This window comes from Oncorhynchus kisutch, unplaced genomic scaffold (genome assembly GCF_002021735.2).
Source record: "Oncorhynchus kisutch isolate 150728-3 unplaced genomic scaffold, Okis_V2 scaffold1570, whole genome shotgun sequence".
NCBI lineage: Eukaryota > Metazoa > Chordata > Actinopteri > Salmoniformes > Salmonidae > Oncorhynchus > Oncorhynchus kisutch.
In genome coordinates this window covers 28964-52045 of record NW_022263515.1, presented here as the reverse complement: position 1 = coordinate 52045, position 23082 = coordinate 28964, and the positions used below count along the sequence as shown (strand labels likewise).

The following is a 23082-nucleotide window of genomic DNA, read 5'->3' as shown; positions in this document are numbered from 1 at the left end:
GTTTCAGGAGCAGCGTTCTGGTATAGGTTGGAAACTCTGAAGTTCTGAAAACCTTAATAGACACAGAAAAGAAGAGGAGGAATGGAAGTGCTGCTGAGGTACACAATAGTAGACTTGGTGGACAGAAGATGCTCTTTGGTAAAAGGGGTAAATTGGTCATCAAAAAAAAGGAGAACCAAGGTACTCTTCATACAATTAATTACAATGTCTTTATTTGTATGGCAGTTCAATAGAAACAAAGTTTAAAAACTCAGACGACATTTCAGCTGCATGGCCTTCCTCAGAGAGTACAAAGAAATGATAATACAAATGTTCTCTTTTGAACATATTTTTCCATCAGCCCTGATTTGAAGAGGGAGTGCGTAAGGCATTCATTGGACAACACTCAGTAAGCAATACTATACACATTAAAAAGTGAAATACTGTAGATATGCTATCAACACATTTAACTCAAAGCTAGAAGGCATCAGAATTGCCTAGAAAGGTAGTTCTAACCTTAAATATGACTGGGCAAAGTGCCAAGAATAGGAGAGCCATCTTTTTCCATAGTACATTAGAACACTACAAACGTGGACAATAACGGTCCAGACACAGCTGAGGGCAATAGTGCAACATGTCCACTAGCTGGCAGCAAATGGACCAATCACAACCCGACAGGAATGGTGAGAAATCCATGATATGGGTTGTTGACTCAGAGAGAGAAAGACAATAGTTGAACAGTTTTGAACAAATGAATTCCTTCCAAAATGAAGTAGAAGCAAGAGAGAAATAGAGCAAGAGAGAGATTATTATTGTTATTATATTTTTTTTTTTCAGTTTCATTTTCTGGCAAGTTCAGCTGACTAGTTAACAGAAACGCCCTGCTCTAACAGACTTTCCAAGACAACACTAGAACTCTTCTAAGTCAAGGTAGATTTTGGTATTACTCATTTATTGCCACTGGGGCCCACTTGTGTAACTATTAACTGACTATTACACTGACGTTACTACATGATGTAGCAGGTTTACTAACGAGTTAGTTCTATTAACTATGCTGACGATGTGTGCCGTTATTTTAGATAATATGGTAACAAAGATGTAGGTTGTTTGTAGAGGTTTGGCTTGGAAATGTGTTTTTGCCTGGTCACATGTGTTGTACATTGAAGTCCACAAGCAAAGGGGAGAGAAGGAGCGCAACGTGGCAGTTATGAGAGTGAACTGTATTTACGCTGATCAGGGTGTATTCATTCCGCCGATTCTGTTGAAACACACACCACACACACACACACACACACACAATAGTTTAGTGATTTAAAACAATCCCTTGTGTATTTTCCTCTCCTACTTGTCACATGCAGCTGTGTGTCAGTCCGCTGTGTATCAGTCCGCTGTGTGACAGTCCGCTGTGTGACAGTCCGCTGTGTGACAGTCCGCTGTGTGTCAGTCCGCTGTGTGTCAGTCAGCTGTGTGTCAGTCAGCTGTGTTTCAGTCAGCTGTGTGTCAGTCAGCTGTGTGTCAGTTCGCTGTGTTTCAGTCAGCTGTGTTTCAGTCTGCTGTGTTCAGTCCGCTGGTGTGTCAGTCAGCTGTGTGTCAGTCAGCTGTGTGTCAGTCCGCTGTGTGTCAGTCCGCTGTGTGTCAGTGAGCTGTGTTTCAGTCCGCTTGTGTTCAAGTCAGCTGTGTGTCAGTCCGCTGTGTTTCAGCAGTCAGCTGTGTGTCAGTCCGCTGTGTGTCAGTCCGCTGTGTGTCAGTGAGCTGTGTTTCAGTCCGCTGTGTTTCAGTCAGCTGTGTGTCAGTCCGCTGTGTTTCAGTCAGCTGTGTGTCAGTCTGCTGTGTTTCAGTCTGCTGTGTTTCAGTCCGCTGTGTTTCAGTCAGCTGTGTTTCAGTCTGCTGTGTTTCAGTCTGCTGTGTTTCAGTCCGCTGTGTTTCAGTCAGCTGTGTGTCAGTTCGCTGTGTGTCAGTCCGCTGTGTGTCAGTCCATTGTGTGTCAGTGAGCTGCAGGGATGGCGCACCACGAGCAGAGCACAGCTACTTTCCCCGAACACATCCGCAAGAAACGGAATGGTGAACAGCTGAGCGCTGGGGAGATCCGAGACTTCGTACAGGGTGTCAAGGACAAGACCATCCAAGAGAGCCAGATTGGTACACACACACACACACACACATACACACACACACACATACACACACACACACACACACAACACACACATACACATACACACACATACACATACACACACACACACATACACACACACACACCATCCAGCGACATGCAGGTAGGTCACAGAGTCACAGTGGGTGGGATCAAATCAAATCAAATCAAATTTATTTATATAGCCCTTCGTACATCAGCTGATATCTCAAAGTGCTGTACAGAAACCCAGCCTAAAACCCCAAACAGCAAGCAATGCAGGTGTAGAAGCACGGTGGCTAGGAAAAACTCCCTAGAAAGGCCAATACCTAGGAAGAAACCTAGAGAGGAACCAGGCTATGTGGGGTGGCCAGTCCTCTTCTGGCTGTGCCGGGTGGAGATTATAACAGAACATGGCCAAGATGTTCAAATGTTCATAAATGACCAGCATGGTCGAATAATAATAAGGCAGAACAGTTGAAACTGGAGCAGCAGCACAGTCAGGTGGAAGTTGAAACTGGAGCAGCAGCATGGCCAGGTGGACTGGGGACAGCAAGGAGTCATCATGTCAGGTAGTCCTGGGGCATGGTCCTAGGGCTCAGGTCCTCCGAGAGAGAGAAAGAAAGAGAGAAGGAGAGAATTAGAGAACGCACACTTAGATTCACACAGGACACCGAATAGGACAGGAGAAGTACTCCAGATATAACAAACTGACCCCAGCCCCCCGACACAAACTACTGCAGCATAAATACTGGAGGCTGAGACAGGAGGGGTCAGGAGACACTGTGGCCCCATCCGAGGACACCCCCGGACAGGGCCAAACAGGAAGGATATAACCCCACCCACTTTGCCAAAGCACAGCCCCCACACCACTAGAGGGATATCTTCAAACACCAACTTACCATCCTGAGACAAGGCTGAGTATAGCCCACAAAGATCTCCGCCACGGCACAACCCAAGGGGGGGGCGCCAACCCAGACAGGATGACCACAACAGTGAATCAACCCACTCAGGTGACGCACCCCCTCCAGGGACGGCATGAGAGAGCCCCAGCAAGCCAGTGACTCAGCCCCTGTAATAGGGTTAGAGGCAGAGAATCCCAGTGGAAAGAGGGGAACAGGCCAGGCAGAGACAGCAAGGGCGGTTCGTTGCTCCAGAGCCTTTCCGTTCACCTTCCCACTCCTGGGCCAGACTACACTCAATCATATGACCCACTGAAGAGATGAGTCTTCAGTAAAGACCTAAGGTTGAGACCGAGTTTGCGTCTCTGACATGGGTAGGCAGACCGTTCCATAAAAATGGAGCTCTATAGGAGAAAGCCCTGCCTCCAGCTGTTTGCTTAGAAATTCTAGGGACAATTAGGAGGCCTGCGTCTTGTGACCGTAGCGTACGTGTAGGTATGTACGGCAGGACCAAATCAGAGAGATAGGTAGGAGCAAGCCCATGTAATGCTTTGTAGGTTAGCAGTAAAACCTTGAAATCAGCCCTTGCTTTGACAGGAAGCCAGTGTAGAGAGGCTAGCACTGGAGTAATATGATCAAATTTTTGGTTCTAGTCAGGATTCTAGCAGCCGTATTTAGCACTAACTGAAGTTTATTTAGTGTTTATCCGGGTAGCCGGAAAATAGAGTATTGCAGTAGTCTAACCTAGAAGTGACAAAAGCATGGATTAATTTTTCTGCATCATTTTTGGACAGAAAGTTTCTGATTTTTGCAATATTACGTAGATGGAAAAAAGCTGTCCTCGAAATGGTCTTGATATGTTCTTCAAAAGAGAGATCAGGGTCCAGAGTAACGCCGAGGTCCTTCACAGTATTATTTGAGACGACTGTACAACCATTAAGATTAATTGTCAGATTCAACAGAAGATCTCTTTGTTTCTTGGGACCTAGAACAAGCATCTCTGGATGCCAGATAAGGCAAGTTATTATAGGTCTGCTGGGAAGACAACCCCCACACACTTTAGACTGAGTATCAATTATCAAGCTCAGTCCAAAACCTGCACTCTACTCTACAGTTGAAAGTCTGATCTGATGTGTGTGTGTGTGTGTGTGTGCGCGTGTGTGTGGGTGTCTGCGTCTGTGCGTGCATGTGTGTGTGTGTGTATAGGAGCCATGCTGATGGCAATCTGGCTGCAGGGAATGGTAGCAGAGGAGACTCTCGCACTGACGAAGGAGATGATGATGTCAGGGGAAGTGATGTCATGGCCGGCAGAGTGGGAGGGGCTAATGGTGGATAAACACTCGACAGGTGGAGTGGGGGACAAGATCAGCCTGGTGCTGGCTCCTGCTCTGGCTGCCTGCGGCTGCAAGGTACCTGCCTGGATACACCTGTGTGTGTGTGTGTGTGTGTGTGTGTGTGTGTGTGTGTGTGTGTGTGTGTGTGTGTGTGTGTGTGTGTGTCTGACTATCAGAAGCTGTGTCCATAGGTACCCATGATAAGTGGCAGAGGTCTGGCACACACAGGCGGCACGCTTGACAAACTGGAGTCCATCCCTGGCTTTAACGTCTATCAGTCTGTACAACAGGTACTCTCTCTCTCTCTCTCTCTCTCTCTCTCTCTCTCTCTCTTTCTTCTGTCTGTCTGTCTCTCTCTCCCCCCCCCCCTCCCTCTCTCTCTCTCTCTCATTTACAAGTTATTAATGTGTGATATTGTGGCACCCTCCTCAGCTGCATCGAATCCTGGAGGAGGTTGGCTGTTGCATTGTAGGACAGACAGATAACCTGGTGCCTGCTGACAAGGTCATGTACGCTCTGAGAGACGTTACGTCTACAGTCGACAGCCTCCCACTCATCACAGGTCTGTCAACAACAACAACAACAGCAAACTGGACTACCTTTCAAAGTAGAGAAATGAACATGTGAATAGTGTGTGTTCTCTCCAGGCTCTATCATCTCTAAGAAGGGTGCTGAGTCTCTGAGTGCCTTGGTTCTGGATGTGAAGTTTGGGAATGCAGCTCTCTACAAAGACCTGGGCAGTGCCAAGTCGCTGGCCCAGTCCATGGTAACCCTAACACTGACACCTGACCTTTACCCCATTCTTGTCTGAATGTCTGGAGGGCCATGTTTTCACTGCTGCCTTGTACTTGATTGATCAAATAAGGTTGTTGATTTAGTTAGGAACTCAACTGGTTGTCAAGTCTGGAATAGAAAGGACATAACACAAAGCAGACCCCTGACCCTTACCATGACCCCTGACCCTTACCAGACCCCTCACCCTTACCAGACCCCTGACCCTTACCATGACCCCTGACCCTTACCAGACCCCTCACCCTTACCAGACCCCTGACCCTTACCATGACCCCTGACCCTTACCAGACCCCTGACCCTTACCCCTGACCCTTACCAGACCCCTCACCCTTACCATGACTCCTGACCCTTACAATGACCACTGACCCTTACCATGACCCCTGACCCTTACCAGACCCCTGACCCTTACCCCTGACCCTTACCAGACCCCTCACCCTTACCATGACTCCTGACCCTTACAATGACCACTGACCCTTACCATGACCCCTGACCCTTACCAGACCCCTCACACTTACCTTGACCCCTGACCCTTACCAGACCCCTCACCCTTACCAGACCCCTGACCCTTACCAGACCCCTCACCCTTACCATGACCCCTGACCCTTACCATGACCCCTGACCCTTACCAGACCCCTCACCCTTACCAGACCCCTCACCCTTACCATGACCCCTGACCCTTACCATGACCCCTGACCCTTACCAGACCCCTCACCCTTACCTTGACCCCTGACCCTTACCAGACCCCTCACCCTTACCAGACCCCTGACCCTTACCAGACCCCTCACCCTTACCAGACCCCTGACCCTTACCATGACCCCTGACCCTTACCATGACCCCTGACCCGTACCAGACCCCTGACCCTTACCAGACCCCTCACCCTTACCATGACCCCTGACCCTTACCTTGACCCCTTACCCTTACCATGACCCCTGACCCTTACCATGACCCCTGATCCTTACCATGACCCCTGACCCTTACCATGACCCCTCACCCTTACCATGACCCCTCACCCTTACCTTGACCCCTGACCCTTACCAGACCCCTGACCCTTACCATGACCCCTGACCCTTACCATGACCCCTGACCCTTACCATGACCCCTGACCCTTACCATGACCCCTGACCCTTACCAGACCCCTCACCCTTACCATTCTCTCCTGCAGGTGACAGTTGGGAACAGTTTGGGGATCCGTACGGGGGCGGTACTTAGTCGTATGAACTGTCCTATTGGTCGCTGTGTGGGGAACACTCTGGAAGTGATGGAGTCCCTGGAGTGTCTAAAGGGGAGGGGCCCAGACGACATACTGGAGCTGGTTACAAGTCTGGGTGAGGAATACACACACACACACACACAGACACTCAGTGAATTGGTTCCTTTGGACCAAAACCAAGCAGACCAAGACCTAGTTAGAATGTCAGTGCTGCTCGGGCTTAGCTACAGTCTAGACACAGAAGCTGTGGATGTTCATTACCTTCAAATTCAAGTCAATATTCTGTGTGTGTGTGTGTGTGTGTGTGTGTGTGTGTGTGTGTGTGTGTGTGTGTGTAGGTGGGCTGCTGTTGTGGATGATTGGCCGTGCAGGGAGCCTGGAGGAGGGTAAAAAGGTGATCTCTACAACCCTGCAGAATGGTGCAGCCCTGGAAAAGTTCCAGAACATGATGATTGGTCAGGGAGTAGCCAGTCAGATCGCTGCATCACTCTGTTCAACCAACGCAGACTACTACAGCATCCTGAGACTGGCACACTACCAGACAGAACTGGAGACACAGGGCCACGGTAACACACACAGGCACAGATTAACAAAAGCAAATGCGCACACACACACACTCACACACACACTCACACACACACACACACATACATATACACTGCATGACTTTGTCTTTTGGTGTCTACAGGAACAGTGCTGGACATAGACGGCATGGTCATTGCTCAGGTGCTGCACAGGTTGGGGGCGGGACGTTCGAAGGCCGGAGACCCTGTCAATCACAGCGTGGGGGCGGAGCTTCTGGTGTCTTTGGGACATAAGGTGGAGAAAGGTGAGAACTCTCTGACTGTGTGTGTGTGTGTTAGGGTGTGAAGGGTGTAGGGTCGGTGTCACCCTAGTCTGACTCGACCTTTGCCCTCTGACCCCAGGGCAGCCATGGCTGCGTGTCCACTACGAGACTCCGGCGCTGAGTGCAGAGCAGAGACTCAGTCTACAAGGGGCGCTGACACTGGGGCCCGTCGACCTGCTACACACACAGCCACTAGTGGCAGAAATCATACTGCCATAGTGACACAAATCCACTCTATGTTAAAGCTTGATTGGGAGATGCCTTTTTAAAGGATGTATAGTTCAGAACTAAAGCCTCTGTGTCCTGCTCTTCACTCTCAAAGTCCTCTCTGATTCACTCATATAAAGTCACAACGTTCTGTGGAGACTAAATAGATTTGAACCGTTTCCAGGAACTGCTATGAATCAGAGTATTGTTATCCAGGAAAACACACATTAAGTCAAGACAGATGTTGATTTACAGCTGAGTTTCATTAGTGTGTCTGTATGTCTGTCTGTCTGATGTGTGGTGTGTGTGGTGCGTGGTGCGTGGTGTGTGGTGTGTGTGTGTGTGTGTGTGTGTGTGTGTGTGTGTGTGCGTGGTGAGTGTGGTGTGTGTGTGTGTGTGTGTGGTGCGTGGTGTGTGGTGTGTGTGTGTCTGTGTGTGTGTGTGTGTGTGCGTGGTGAGTGTGGTGTGTGTGTGTGTGTGGTGCGTGGTGAGTGTGTGTGTGTGTGTGTGTGTGTGTGTGTGTGTGTGTGTGTGTGTGTGTGTGTGTGTGTGTGTGTGTGTGTGGTGCGTGGTGTGCGTGGTGTGTGTGTGTGGTGCGTGGTGTGTGTGGTGCGTGGTGTGTGTGGTGTGTGGTGTGTGTGGTGCGTGGTGTGTGTGGTGCGTGGTGTGTGCGGTGTGTGTGTGTGTGTTGTGCGTGGTGTGTGTGGTGCGTGGTGTGTGGTGCGTGGTGTGTGGTGCGTGGTGCGTGTGGTGCGTGTGGTGCGTGGTGTGTGTGGTGCGTGGTGTGTGGTGCGTGTGGTGTGTGTGGTGCGTGGTGTGTGGTGTGTGTGTGTGTGTGTGGTGTGTGGGTGTGTGGTGTGTGGGTGTGTGTGTGGTGTGTGGTGTGTGGTGTGTGTGGTGTGTGTGGTGTGTGTGTGTGTGTGTGTGTGTGGTGTGTGTGTGTGTGTGGTGTGTGTGTGTGTGTGTGGTGTGTGGTGTGTGTGTGGTGTGGTGTGTGGTGTGTGTGCGTGTGTGTGTGTGTGTGGTGTGTGTGTGTGTGTGGTGTGTGTGTGTGGTGTGGTGTGTGGTGTGTGTGGTGTGTGGTGTGGTGTGTGTGTGTGTGTGTGGTGTGTGTGTGTGTGCGTGGTGAGTGTGGTGTGTGTGTGTGTGTGGTGCGTGGTGAGTGTGTGTGGTGCGTGGTGTGCGTGGTGTGTGTGTGTGTGGTGCGTGGTGTGTGTGGTGCGTGGTGTGTGCGGTGTGTGTGTGTTGTGCGTGGTGTGTGTGGTGCGTGGTGTGTGGTGCGTGGTATGTGGTGCGTGGTGCGTGTGGTGCGTGGTGTGCGTGGTGCGTGGTGCGTGTGGTGTGTGTGGTGCGTGTGGTGTGTGTGTGGTGTGGTGTGTGTGTGTGTGTGTGTGTGTGTGTGTGTGTGTGTGTGTGTGTGTGTGTGTGTGTGTGTGTGTGTGTGTGGTGTGTGTGTGTATGTGGTGTGTGTGTGTGTGTGTGTGTGTGTGTGTGTGTGTGTGTGTGTGTGTGTGTGTGTGTGTGTGTGTAGGGATTTTCCTTTTTGGTTTGTCTCAGCATGAACTCAACAGATTCTTCCAAAACAACAACGATACTACTTTCCACATTGCTTCTAAATATGAAAACACCTCTCTATTATAATATAAATATAAGAACAAAATGTTTGGCCAGTATGGCCCTAACAACCTGGTAACTTTAACATTATGCAAACATTTGGTGACAGAAAGAAAGGGAACATTACAGAAAGAAAGGAGATATTACTGCACTGTTGGAGCTGGAACACAAGCATTTCACTACTCACTCACATACATCTGATAAATATGTGTACGTGACCAATAAAATGTAGTTTGATTTGATTTGTAAAGGATATCATAAAGGCCCAATGTAGGCTACATATCAATCAATAGAAAAATGATTAGCAAATTATTGAAAATTATATACAGAAATAAAATTTGCTTAAGTATTCACACCCCTGAGTCTATACTTCTAGAAGCACCTTTGGCAGCGATTACAGATTTGCGTTGTCTTGGGTTTGTCTGTATCAGCTTTGCACATCTGGATTAGGGGGTTTTCTCTCATTCTTCCTTTTCTCACGCTCTGTTCTGTTCTCAAGCTCTGTTAAATAAGATGGGAAACGGTGAAAAACAGCAATCTTCAAGTCCTTCAATCCACAGATTTTCAATGGGCTCAATTCTAGGCTTTTGCTGGGCCACTCAAGGACTTTCACATTCTTGTTCTGAAGTCATTCCAGTATTGCTTTAGCTGTATGCTTGGGGTCATTGTCTTGTTGGAACATAAATATTTGCCTCAGTCTGTAAGGGTTTTCCTGTGGTGAAGTAGAGGCGGACCAAAACGCAGCGTGGTTATATTGATTCATGTTTAATAAAAAAAGATAAACACGAACACTACAAAACAATAAACGTGGAAAACCAAAAACAGCCCTGTCTGGTGCAAAACACAGACAGGAACAATCACCCACAAACACACAGTGAAACCCAGGCTAACTAAGTATGATTCTCAATCAGAGACAACTAATGACACCTGCCTCTGATTGAGAACCATACTAGGCCGAAACATAGAAATACCCAAAACAAACATAGACTGCCCACCCCAACTCATGCACTGACCATACTAAATAATGACAAAACAAAGGAAATAAAGGTCAGAACGTGACACAGTCTATAGTTAGGATTATAGGATTTGCCTGTATTTGGATCCATTCATTGTTCCCTCTGTCCTTGCCAGTCTCCCAGTACATGCCGCTGAAAAACATCCCCATAGCATGATGCTGTGCCTGGTTTTCTCAACATGGTCTCAGAGCATTTCGTATTGTTTTGTGTGTATATAAAACCTAAACACTCCATTTATATATGTTACGTTTCGTATTGTATCTTTATTTGTGGATGTCCATTATCCATTTTGTATGATATATTATGAATAACAATTCACACGATATGTTTCGAATTTGTTAAACGTATCATATATGTCACGAATTACAATTTGTTGTTGCTAACAGCTAGGTGGCTAATGCTAACTAGCTCTAGGGGTTAAGGTTAGGGGAAGGGTTAGCTAAAAGGGTTAGGAGAAGGGTTAGCTAAGCAGGTTAGGGGAAGGGTTAGCTAAAAGGGTTAGGAGAAGGGTTAGCTAAATGGGTTAGGGGAAGGGTTAGCTAAAAGGGTTAGGGGAAGGGTTAGCTAAGCAGGTTAGGAGAAGGGTTAGCTAAAAGGGTTAGGGGAAGTGTTAGCTAAAAGGGTTAGGGGAAGGGTTAGCTAAGCAGGTTAGGGGAAGGGTTAGCTAAAAGGGTTAGCAAAAAGGGTTAGGGGAGGGTTAGCTTAACGGGTTAGGGGAATGGTTAGCTAACTTGATAAGTTTTCTGTGATGAGATTCAAACACGCAACCTTGGGGTTGCTAGACGTTCATGCTATATGCCCACTCATCCACCCCGACCAACCGCCCTACTTTAGTTTTTGCCTTAAGAAACCTGTTTTATGTAACCATTATAGAGGAAATGATTGAATTAACTACCATGTTGTTTAATTTAACATACTATGCTGTTTTTACTTGGAGAATTATCCATGGTTATATTTTAGTATAGGCTTGTCTTATGTGACTTAGTCATGGGTCTGGGCGTACAGATAAGAGACGTTTGGGTGCAACTGCAGTATGTGAGATCCTGTTTTAACAATCTACAGGAACTTTGATGTGTGAAAACTATAAGGGAAATGTTACGTATTTACCTGCTTTGTTGAATATTGATTGTTGAATTATATGCTTAACAATAGTAAGAGATTTTCATAACTACAAATGCTGTGCTTCTGTAAAGGGATGGTTCCCCTCTAGCTCCCTGCAGCTGGTCTGTTGGTATAGTCAAGGACATGGTGTGAGCCGAGATCGAGATAGCCTGAGAAATAGAACAAACCCCTATTTGTTTCTAATCATCTATGCTTCTGAGAAACTAAGCCAGGGTACGGGGAAACAACACCCGGTGAACATAACCACAAGATGAACCCAAGGTAGCTTATGATGCCTCGATCTGCATGGGAGGGGTGGAACCAGCCATGACTAAGCATTTCTAGGTCTGCTATATAGAACCTCTGTTTCTTCTGTACCGTTGAGCTCTCTGTCTTACACTCAAGAGTGTGGGGTCGACCAGCTTCATTATTGCAATTCTTATTAAATAAAGATGATCGTTTGAAGAAATGAGTCTCTCTTGGTTAGAATGTCCTGCTTAACATTCAGGTAACACACAGACACAGAAACACACACACAGACACGCACACAAACACACCGACACATGCACATACACTTGCGCACACACAAACAAACACACACACACACTACTCAGCTGTTCACATTTGTCTTGATTGACATGTTTTTCAGTTAGTTTGTTGTTGTTGTTGATGTTAAACAGGTCCTTCAGTTTATAGTGACTGTGTATCTATAGGGGGGGTTGTATTATTTTTTACCATATCCAATGTGTTATATTCTCCTACATTAATTTCACTTTTCCACAAATTTCCCAGTGTTTCCTTTCAAATGGTATCATGAATATGCATATCTTTGCTTCAGGTCCTGAGCTACAGGCAGTTAGATTTGGGTATGTCAATTTAGGCGAAAATTGAAAAAAAAGGGTACGATCCTTAAGAGTGCTGCCTTTAAATATTTAATTGAGTTTGATAGTGCTGTCATTGTGTAATGCCTGACATTGGTGATAAGTGATTGATTGTCTGTAAATTAGGATTTCTTGATTCTTCACAATGGCACCCTCCTCTGGTTATCTTGAGTGACACAGGTGAGTTTTATACATACAGAGTAGCATTCTGTTTGTGAGATGTGGCGTAAGTGATGTTATGGGTATAGGCCTATGAAATGCTTTGATTAAGCTCCATTATGTGTCTTTCATATTTGAGTGAAACCCATATCTATTAAGGCATGAGGGAAGACAGGTCAGATGTTAGGTACGGACTAGGGAGGGTACGGGTAGAGGAAGACAGGTCAGATGTTAGGTACGGACTAGGGAGGGTACGGGTAGAGGAAGACAGGTCAGATGTTAGGTACGGACTAGGGAGGGTTCAGGTAGATGAAGACATGTCAGATGTTAGGTACGGACTAGGGAGGGTACAGGTAGAGGAAGACAGGTCAGATGTTAGGTACGGACTAGGGAGGGTACAGGTAGAGGAAGACAGGTACAGACCAGGGTCAGATGAAAGGATCAGGGAGGGTTCAGGTAGAGGAAGACAGGTACAGACCAGGGTCAGGGAGGGTTCAGGTAGAGGAAGGCAGGTACAGACCAGGGTCAGGGAGGGTTCAGGTAGAGGAAGACAGGTACAGACTAGGGTCAGATGTAAGGATCAGGGAGGGTTCAGGTAGAGGAAGACAGGTAAAGATTGATGATAATGGATAGAGTTAATACACTGGATGATGTGGGGGGGTGAGGGTAAGGGGAGGGTTGAGGGTAAGAAGAAGGGTGAGGGTATTGGGATGAGGGGATGTGGTAGGGTCATATTTATTTAGGTCAAAATGACTGTTTCCCCTTCTGATTCGTGATGGGTATTGACTACTGTTGTAGTTAATGACTAACTGACCCGCTCCACCACTCACACCCATTGGTCACTAGTCCTTCCATACAGACAGACAGAGAGGGGTATTTGACCGGTGTGTGTTCTCAAAGTTGGAAGACATGACAGTGTTCAGGAGCAGCTTTCTGGTACAGGTTGGAAACTCTGAAGTTTTGAAAACCTTGACAGACCCAAATTGAAAGCAATTGCATAAAACTACTATAGATTTGTTCTACTCCTGACTAGTTTGATAGTTATGACACTACCATTTGTTAAACGTATGACATGTCACAAATTACAATTTGTTATTGCTAACAGCTAGGTGGCTAACGCTAACTAGCTCTAGGGGTTAAGGTTAGGGGAAGGGTTAGCTAACTTTCTAACGAGTTGCAACGTAGCTAAAAAGTAGTTACAAAGTTGCTAATTTGCTAAAATTGTCCACTTTTGTTTTTGTCTTAAGTAACCTGTCTTTTGTAACCATACCAAACATAACATATTATACTAATTTGAGTTGTCCCAGATTTACTTTTAATTTGCATTCAGGTCAAAGAGCAACATTTTTGTCTCATCAGACCTTTTTCCAAACTTAAGGAGTGCCTTTTCTCTGGAGTGGTTTCCATCTGGCCACTCCCACAAAGCCCAGATGGGTGAAGTCCTGTAGAGACTTGTCCTTCTGGCAGGTTCTCCCATCTTAGCCAAGGAACTCTTTAGTTCTGCCAGAGTGGTCATTGGGTTCTCTTCAGTTTCCTGACCATCTTGACCGGTTTGGTCGGACGGCCAGCTCGAGGCAGTCTGGGTAGTTTCATATCTTTTCAATTTCCCAATGATGGAGACCACTGTGCTCTAGGAAACTTTCAACATTCTTGATATATGGCCCATCACAATTCCATCTCAGAGATCTACAGACAGTTCATTGGACTTCATGGTATAGTTCCTGCTCTGACATGCACTGTCAACTGTGGAACCTTATGTAGACAAGTATTGAGATGGCTCCGACAGAGATGGTCGCCTCGCTTCAGGTCCTTTTATGTATTATTTCTTACATTGTTAACCCAGAACATCTCAAGTGTTATTACATACAGCCTGGAAGAACTATTGGATATAAAAGTGATGTCAACCTACCATCATTACGACCAGGAATATGTCTTTCCTGAGGTGGATCCTTTGTTCGGACCTCCACCCTGGACATGGGATCTTATCCCAGAGGCCGACCCAAAACAACGCGGTCACCACAGGAGAGGCAGACGGAGCGGCCTACTGGTCAGACTCAGAAGGCGAACAACACCATCCACCGCTTCCGAGCATAATACTCGCCAATGTCCAATCTCCTCAGGAGGCTGAAGAAATGTTACTTGACATCTAAAACACTCTCAAACTTTTACAGATGCACAATCGAGAGCATCCTGTCGGGCTGTATCACCGCCTGGTATGGCAACTGCACCGCCCTCAACCGCAAGGCTCTCCAGAGGGTGGTGCGGTCGGCACAACGCTTCACCGGGGGCAAACTACCGGCCCTCCAGCACCCGATGTCACAGGAATGCCAAAAAGATAATCAAGGACAACAACCACCCGAGCCACTGCCTGTTCACCCCACTATCATCCAGAAGGCGAGGTCAGTACAGGTGCATCAAAGCTGGGACCGAGAGACTGAAAAACAGCTTCTATCTCAAGGCCATCAGACTGTTAAACAACCATCACTAGCATAGAGAGGCTGCTGCCAACATACAGACTCAAATCTTTGGCCACTTAAATACATGGACTTAATAAAGGTATCACTAGTCACTTTAAATAACGCCACTTTAATGTTTACATATCCTACATTACTCATCTCATATGGATATACTGTATTCTATAACATCTACTGCATCTTGCCTCTGCCGCTCGCCATCGCTCATCCATATATTTATATGTACATATCCTATTCATCCCTTTACATGTGTGTGTATAAGGTAGTTGTGAATTTGTTAGATTACTTGTTAGATATTACTGCATGGTCGGAACTAGAAGCACAAGCCTTTCGCTACACACATTCTTTCAAAATTATGTCCAAACAATTGAATTTGCCACAGGTTAACTCCAATCAAGTTGAAGTGACATCAAGGATGATCAAATGAAATTGGATGCACCCAAGATCAATGTGGAGCATCAGAGCAAAGGAGTGTGAATAGTTATGTAAATTAGATATTTCTAGATTTCATTTTCAATACATTTGCAAACATGTTTTCACTTTGTTATTACAGGGTATTGTGTGTTTGTGTGTAGATGGTTGAGAAAAATATTTATTGAATCCATTTTGAATTCAGGCTGTAACACAACATGTAAAATAAGTCAAGAGGTCTGAATGAATAGTTTCTGAAGGTACTGTATATTTAAGAAATAAGGCATGAGGGGGTGTGGTATATGTGCACGGGGGGATGTGGTATATGTGCACGAGGGGGTGTGGTATATGTGCACGAGGGGGTGTGGTATATGTGCACGGGGGGGTGTGGTATATGTGCACAGGGGGATGTGGTATATGTGCACGAGGGGGTGTGGTATATGTGCACGAGGGGGTGTGGTATATGTGCACGGGGGGGTGTGGTATATGTGCACGGGGGGGGGGGGGGGTATATGTGCACGGGGGGGGTGTGGTATATGTCCAATATACCACGGCTACGGGCTGTTCCTACGCACGACGCAATTGCTATTATAAACTGGTTACCAACGTAGTAGTAAAAATAATTGTTTCGTCATACCCATGGTATATGGTCTGATATACCACGGCTGTCAGCCAATCAGCATTCAGGGCTCAATCCACCCTGTTTATTATAGCCCTTTACTCACACTGTTGTTGTGGAGTAACAACACACACTTCATGTTAAATGAAACACTTTATTAAAAAATATCACCACATCCAACAACATCCTATTATTAGTCCCCTGGGTCCTTCATGGGGGAGATAAACTGTGCTCTTCAGACAGGGACATCAGCTATTGCAGAGTAGGTGGTGAAAATTGAAACACTACTCTATTTCTAGCTTTCTCTTTCACACTCTCTCTCACACACAATCACTCAGGTGTAGGGGTCAGCACATCTGAGTTGGGGGGTCAGGGTGAGAGGTCAGTGGACTATAGAGTTAAGGGGTTCAGCGCGGATGTTCCCCAGGTCCAGCGAAGAATCTGTGTCCTCGTCAATCTCCCCAATCACAGCTCTGCAAAATAGAGGAGAGCAGTTGGGCCTGGGTGTACTACTGTTGGGCCTGGGTGTACTACTGTTGGGCCTGGGTGTACTACTGTTGGGCCTGGGTGTACTACTGTTGGGCCTGGGTGTACTACTGTTGGGCCTGGGTGTACTACTGTTGGGCCTGGGTGCACTACTGTTGGGCCTGCGTGTACTACTGTTGGGCCTGCGTGTACTACTGTTGGGCCTGGGTGTACTACTGTTGGGCCTGGGTGTACTACTGTTGGGCCTGGGTGCACTACTGTTGGGCCTGGGTGCACTACTGTTGGGCCTGGGTGCACTACTGTTGGGCCTGGGTGCACTACTGTTGGGCCTGGGTGCACTACTGTTGGGCCTGGGTGTACTACTGTTGGGCCTGGGTGTACTACTGTGTGTTGAAGTCTGACCCCCCTCTGGCGCAGTGAGAGGGAGAGGTCATAAGGGGTCGTTTGGGTGAAAGGTGAGAGTTCCGCCAGAGGTCGACATGATACTTACACGTTGTCTCCTCTGACGATGTATAGTCCCAGGACCACCTGCTCCACACCCTGAGAGGAACTGAACACACGCTCATGACTCTCATCCAGAATCAGGTTGATGGTCTGGTCAAAGCCCTTCAGGGTGCCCTGAACATACACAGTCAGTTCAACAGTCCAATCAAAACAGTCCACGCAGATCAACAGTCCAATCAAGACAGTACACACAGATCAACAGTCCAATCAAGACAGTACACACAGATCAACAGTCCAATCAAGACAGTACACACAGATCAACAGTCCAATCAAGACAGTACACACAGATCAACAGTCCAATCAAGACAGTACACACAGATCAACAGTCCAATCAAGACAGTACACACAGATCAACAGTCCAATCAAGACAGTACACACAGATCAACAGTCCAATCAAGACAGTACACACAGATCAACAGTCCAATCAAGACAGTACACACAGATCAACAGTCCAATCAAGACAGTACACACAGATCAACAGTCCAATCAAGACAGTACACACAGATCAACAGTCCAATCAAGACAGTACACACAGATCAACAGTCCAATCAAGACAGTACACACAGATCAACAGTCCAATCAAGACAGTACACACAGATCAACAGTCCAATCAAAACAGTACACACACAGTGAAATCAACGGTCCAATCAAGACAGTACACACACAAAATCAGGTTTATGGTCCAGTCAAAACCCTTCAGACGCACAGATCTGGAGCCAAGTACGGCAGTGAAGTAGCTAGAGACATACCACTATCATCCGTCCGTCAGATGTAACGATGGCCACTGTACCTGAAACACAGCAGCTAAGGAAAACATTTGGGACACTATTTCCAACCTGGTCTCAGAGGTAGACGTAACATAGTAAATGTAGATCCGTGACACTCATCATTTGTATAAGTTACATTTCGTATGGTATGTATTCACTTGTGGATGTCCTTCATCCATCCATGGGTGGCAGGTAGCCTAGTGGTGAGAGGCAGGTAGCCTAGTGGTGAGAGGCAGGTAGCCTAGTGGTGAGAGGCAGGTAGCCTAGTGGTGAGAGGCAGGTAGCCTAGTGGTGAGAGGCAGGTAGCCTAGTGGTGAGCGGCAGGTAGCCTAGTGGTGAGAGGCAGGTAGCCTAGTGGTGAGAGGCAGGTAGCCTAGTGGTGAGAGGCAGGTAGCCTAGTGGTGAGAGGCAGGTAGCCTAGTGGTGAGAGGCAGGTAGCCTAGTGGTTAGAGCGTTGGACTAGTAACCAAAAGGTTGCAAGATCGAATCCCCGAGCTGACAAGGTTCAAATCCATCGTTCTGCCCCCAAACATTAGTTAACCCACTTTTCCTAGGCAGTCATTGAAAATAAGAATTTGCTCTTAACTGACTTGCCTAGTTAAATAAAGGTCAAATTAACATTTAAAAAAGTATGATACAATACTAATTCCAATTTGTTGTGGCTAACATTAGCTAGGCTTGGGGTTAAGGTTAGCTAACATGCAAATTAGCTAAACAAATAGGAAGTAGTTGCAAAGTTGCTAAAACATTTAAGTTGTCCGTGATGAGATTCTTACAGCTTTTGTGTTGCTAGACGTTGGTGTTACACGCCCAACCACCCTGCTTTACTTTCTACTTATTGAGTAACGCTCTCTCTTATGTAACCATACTAAACGTAACATATATACTCATTTGAGTGCCCAGGATTTACGTTTACTATATTACGTTTAGTCTATCAACTCGATCAGACCGACAGCGTCAATGCGTTTTGGTGCATTCATTTCCAAAGAACCGCTGCGCTTGCCTTGCAACATTGCGTTGCAGTGGTACATACGCTGAACAAAAACGCAACATGTAAAGTGTTGGTCCCATGTTTTACGAGCTGAAATAAAAGATCCCAGAAATTTCCCATACACACAAAAAGCTTATTTCCCTCAAATGTTTTGCACAAATTTGTTTACATCCCTGTTAGTGAGAATGTCTCTTTTGTCAAGATAATCCATCCACTGTACAGGATAGGCATATCAAGAAGCTGATTAAACAGCACGATCATTACACGGGTGCCCCTAAAAGGTCACCAAAATGTGCAATTTTGTCACAACAATGCCACAGATTTCTCAAGTTGAGGGAGTGTGCAATTGGCATGCTGACTGCAGGAATGTCCAACAGGGCTGTTGCCAGATAATTTAATGTTCATTTCTCTACCATAATGTCGTTTTAGAGAATTTGGCAGTACTTCTAAACACAGACCGTGTGTATTGCGTTGTGTCAGTGAAAGGTTTGCTGATGTCAACGTTGTGAACCAGGGCCCCCCATGGTGGCGGTGGGGTTATGGTATGGGCAGGCATAAGCTACGGCCAACGAACACAACTGCATTTTATCGATGGCAATTTGAATGCATAGAGATACCGTGACAAAATCCTGAGGCCCATCGGCGTGCCATTCATCTGTTTTAGCATGATAATGCACGGCCCCATGTTACAAGGCCCTGTACACAATTCCTGGAAGCTAAAAACGGCCTACATTCTCAGACATGTCACCCATTGAGCATTTTATTTTATCTTTATTGAACTGGGCAAGTCAGTTAAGCACAAATTCTTATTTTCAGAAGGCCTAGGAACAGTGGGTTAACTGCCTTGTTCAGGGGCAGAACGACAGATTTGAACCTTGTCAGCTCGGGGATTCGATCTTGCAACCTTTCAAGTCCAACACTCTAACCACTAGGCTACCTGACGCTCTAACCACTAGGCTACCTGACGCTCTAACCACTAGGCTACCTGACGCTCTAACCACTAGGCTACCTGACGCTCTAACCACTAGGCTACCTGACGCTCTAACCACTAGGCTACCTGACGCTCTAACCACTAGGCTACCTGACGCTCTAACCACTAGGCTACCTGACGCTCTAACCACTAGGCTACCTGACGCTCTAACCACTAGGCTACCTGACGCTCTAACCACTAGGCTACCTGACGCTCTAACCACTAGGCTACCTGACGCGCTAACCACTAGGCTACCTGACGCCCCAATCGAGGCATGAGACCAAGCTGCTATTTCATGAGAAGCTGCACATGCAGCAATACTGTTGAGCTTGCACGACAAATCCATAGTTAGCTTACTATTATAAACTTGGTGGTTCAAGCCCTGAATGCTGATTGGCTGAAAGCCGTTGTATATCAGACAGTATACCACAGGTTTGACAAAACATGTATGTTTACTGTTCTAATTACATTTGTAAACAGTTTATAATAGCAATAAGGCATATTGCCAATATACCACAGCTAAGGGCTGTATTCAGGCACTTAGCTTTGAGTTGTGCTAAAGATCAGCCCATAGCCGTGGTATATTGGCCATATACCACACCTCCTCGGGCCTTATTGCTTAAATAACACATTTGGATGAACATGTACCCATGTTTGGCTTCCAAAATCATTTGTATTATATTTTATCTAACTAGCGCACAGTTACATGTCATTCTACTAAAAAGCCATATGCGATGCTATTGCTAGCAAAGCTCAATCTAGCAGGCCAAAGCACCCACGCATCAATAATCACGCGATTCATCAGCAAAAGTCCCATTCGGTGACTGTACCAGGATGACTTTAGTTCAAAGGATACGGTTGATGTAGCTCTCGAGGGCAGTCGACATGGTGACAACAAAAGACTCGTTCAAATCCGCCGGGTTTATTTGGAAAACACAAAACGTAGCTCCACCGTTGATCACAAAATCGGCGTGCAGGCACAAACCGGAAACAACATCAGACCAGACTAGATGATTGCAGACCCACTAATGATTTTGGTGTCCAGAAGATGGCGCCGAATCCACAGAAAATGAGTGTCGCGCCGTTCTTTATACCTCAGTTGTGTCGCCCTACCGATCCATGAGTTTACCAGACCGCCCTTTCTAGAGAAAATAGGCTTGTTCGACCTTGGATCATAATTAATGACTGATTATTATTTGTAGAAAAGTCAGTCACCATTTACCCACAATGCATCATGGATTTGATGTTCTCCAGCCAAAGGGACCAGGGTTCTGGTCTTGAGCATGGTTTCAACTTCTCCTACAGTTTTGCTTCGGTACTGCAGTTTAACTGACACCCGGCCCAGAAAAAAAAGTCAGATTAGAAAATTCCTAATAAGACACTTTAGTCATAAGCTTTGTGCACAAAACAGCCATTTCATTATTTGAATTAATTTTCCCCCAGTGCTCACAGTTGAAGACAGTTGTCCTGTTGGAGAGCATCAACGTGATGTATCATAGGTCAATTGTGACTGACTGATCTACAAATAATGAGTCGTTATTTATGATGCAAAGTGATTTGTAGATCAGTCAGTCAGCAGTCACCTGCAATATCAAACAAGTCCATTAACATGTTAATATTCATCCAATGTCTGCTGTTTGGGGATGACGTCATCACTACTCCCTTTGCACATTGAGTGTTAGTGCACATGTGATGTTGGTCTGTATAAACCGGATAAAACCTGGTCATGAAGAATGTCAGTAGATTACCTTAAACAGTCAGAGATATGGATGCAGTCTCTAGCTCTCATTATACCTCAGTGTCTCCAACGCTGCTTCTGTTTCTATGGCTGAGACCCATACTGCACCTGGGCAGGCTGATGAGACCCATACTGCACCTGGGCAGGCTGCTGAGACCCATACTGTACCTGGGCAGGCTGCTGAGACCCATACTGCACCTGGGCAGGCTGCTGAGACCCATACTGCACCTGGGCAGGCTGCTGAGATCATACTGCACCTGGGCAGGCTGCTGAGACCCATACTGCACCTGGGCAGGCTACTGAGACCCATACTGCACCTGGGCAGGCTGCTGAGACCCATACTGCACCTGGGCAGGCTGCTGAGACCCATACTGCACCTGGGCAGGCTGCTGAGACCCATACTGCACCTGGGCAGGCTGCTGAGACCCATACTGCACCTGGGCAGGCTGCTGAGACCCATACTGCACCTGGGCAGGCTACTGAGACCCATACTGCACCTGGGCAGGCTGCTAAGACCCATACTGCACCTGGGTAGGCTGCTAAGACCCATACTGCACCTGGGTAGGCTGCTGAGACCCATACTGCACCTGGGCAGGCTGATGAGACCCATACTGCACCTGGGCAGGCTGCTGAGACCCATACTGTACCTGGGCAGGCTGCTGAGACCCATACTGCACCTGGGCAGGCTGCTGAGACCCATACTGCACCTGGGCAGGCTGCTGAGACCCATACTGCACCTGGGCAGGCTGCTGAGACCCATACTGCACCTGGGCAGGCTACTGAGACCCATACTGCACCTGGGCAGGCTGCTGAGACCCATACTGCACCTGGGCAGGCTGCTGAGACCCATACTGCACCTGGGCAGGCTGCTGAGACCCATACTGCACCTGGGCAGGCTGCTGAGACCCATACTGCACCTGGGCAGGCTGCTGAGACCCATACTGCACCTGGGCAGGCTACTGAGACCCATACTGCACCTGGGCAGGCTGCTAAGACCCATACTGCACCTGGGTAGGCTGCTAAGACCCATACTGCACCTGGGTAGGCTGCTGAGACCCATACTGCACCTGGGCAGGCTGCTGAGACCCATACTGCACCTGGGTAGGCTGCTAAGACCCATACTGCACCTGGGTAGGCTGCTGAGACCCATACTGCACCTGGGCAGGCTGCTGAGACCCTTACTGCACCTGGGCAGGCTGCTGAGACCCATACTGCACCTGGGCAGGCTGCTGAGGCCCATACTGCACCTGGGCAGGCTGCTAAGACCCATACTGCACCTGGGCAGGCTGTTAAGACCCATACTGCATCTGGGCAGGCTGCTGAGACCCATACTGCACCTGGGCAGGCTGCTGAGACCCATACTGCACCTGGGCAGGCTACTGAGACCCATACTGCACCTGGGCAGGCTGCTAAGACCCATACTGCACCTGGGTAGGCTGCTAAGACCCATACTGCACCTGGGTAGGCTGCTGAGACCCATACTGCACCTGGGCAGGCTGCTGAGACCCATACTGCACCTGGGCAGGCTGCTGAGACCCATACTGCACCTGGGCAGGCTGCTGAGGCCCATACTGCACCTGGGCAGGCTACTGAGACCCATACTGCACCTGGGCAGGCTGCTAAGACCCATACTGCACCTGGGCAGGCTGCTAAGACCCATACTGCATCTGGGCAGGCTGCTGAGACCCAAACTGCACCTGGGCAGGCTGCTGAGACCCATACTGCACCTGGGCAGGCTGCTGAGACCCATACTGCACCTGGGCAGGCTGCTGAGACCCATACTGCACCTGGGCAGGCTTCTGAGACCCATACTGCACCTGGGCAGGCTGCTGAGACCCACTTGGCTCACTGGAGTGACTTGGAGAATCTTTCACTCTGAAACACATTAGCATGAACGTACATGATTGGTTGTCAAAACGGCAGTTACTGACATAAATAACATTTTG

The 23082-nt window shown here is 47.5% G+C and overlaps 2 protein-coding genes across 2 annotated transcripts; one reads left to right on the top strand and one right to left on the bottom strand.

Moving 5' to 3' along the window:
• Positions 1 to 1738: 1738 nt before the first annotated feature.
• LOC116366744 (thymidine phosphorylase-like) lies at positions 1739 to 7511 on the top strand. The gene is made up of 9 exons (XM_031818716.1): positions 1739 to 2118; positions 4222 to 4424; positions 4541 to 4639; positions 4782 to 4911; positions 4997 to 5115; positions 6304 to 6466; positions 6690 to 6917; positions 7040 to 7180; positions 7278 to 7511. The coding sequence occupies exons 1-9, from the start codon at positions 1980 to 1982 to the stop codon at positions 7415 to 7417; spliced, it is 1362 nt and encodes a 453-aa protein (XP_031674576.1). The 5' UTR covers positions 1739 to 1979; the 3' UTR covers positions 7418 to 7511.
• An 8303-nt stretch (positions 7512 to 15814) lies between these two features.
• Positions 15815 to 20445, bottom strand: LOC116366743 (U6 snRNA-associated Sm-like protein LSm8). Its single transcript, XM_031818715.1, has 4 exons — positions 20255 to 20445; positions 17420 to 17460; positions 16657 to 16784; positions 15815 to 16153 (listed from the first exon to the last, which is right to left on the bottom strand). The coding sequence occupies exons 1-4, from the start codon at positions 20283 to 20285 to the stop codon at positions 16063 to 16065; spliced, it is 291 nt and encodes a 96-aa protein (XP_031674575.1). The 5' UTR covers positions 20286 to 20445; the 3' UTR covers positions 15815 to 16062.
• Between the last annotated feature and the right edge of the window lie 2637 nt (positions 20446 to 23082).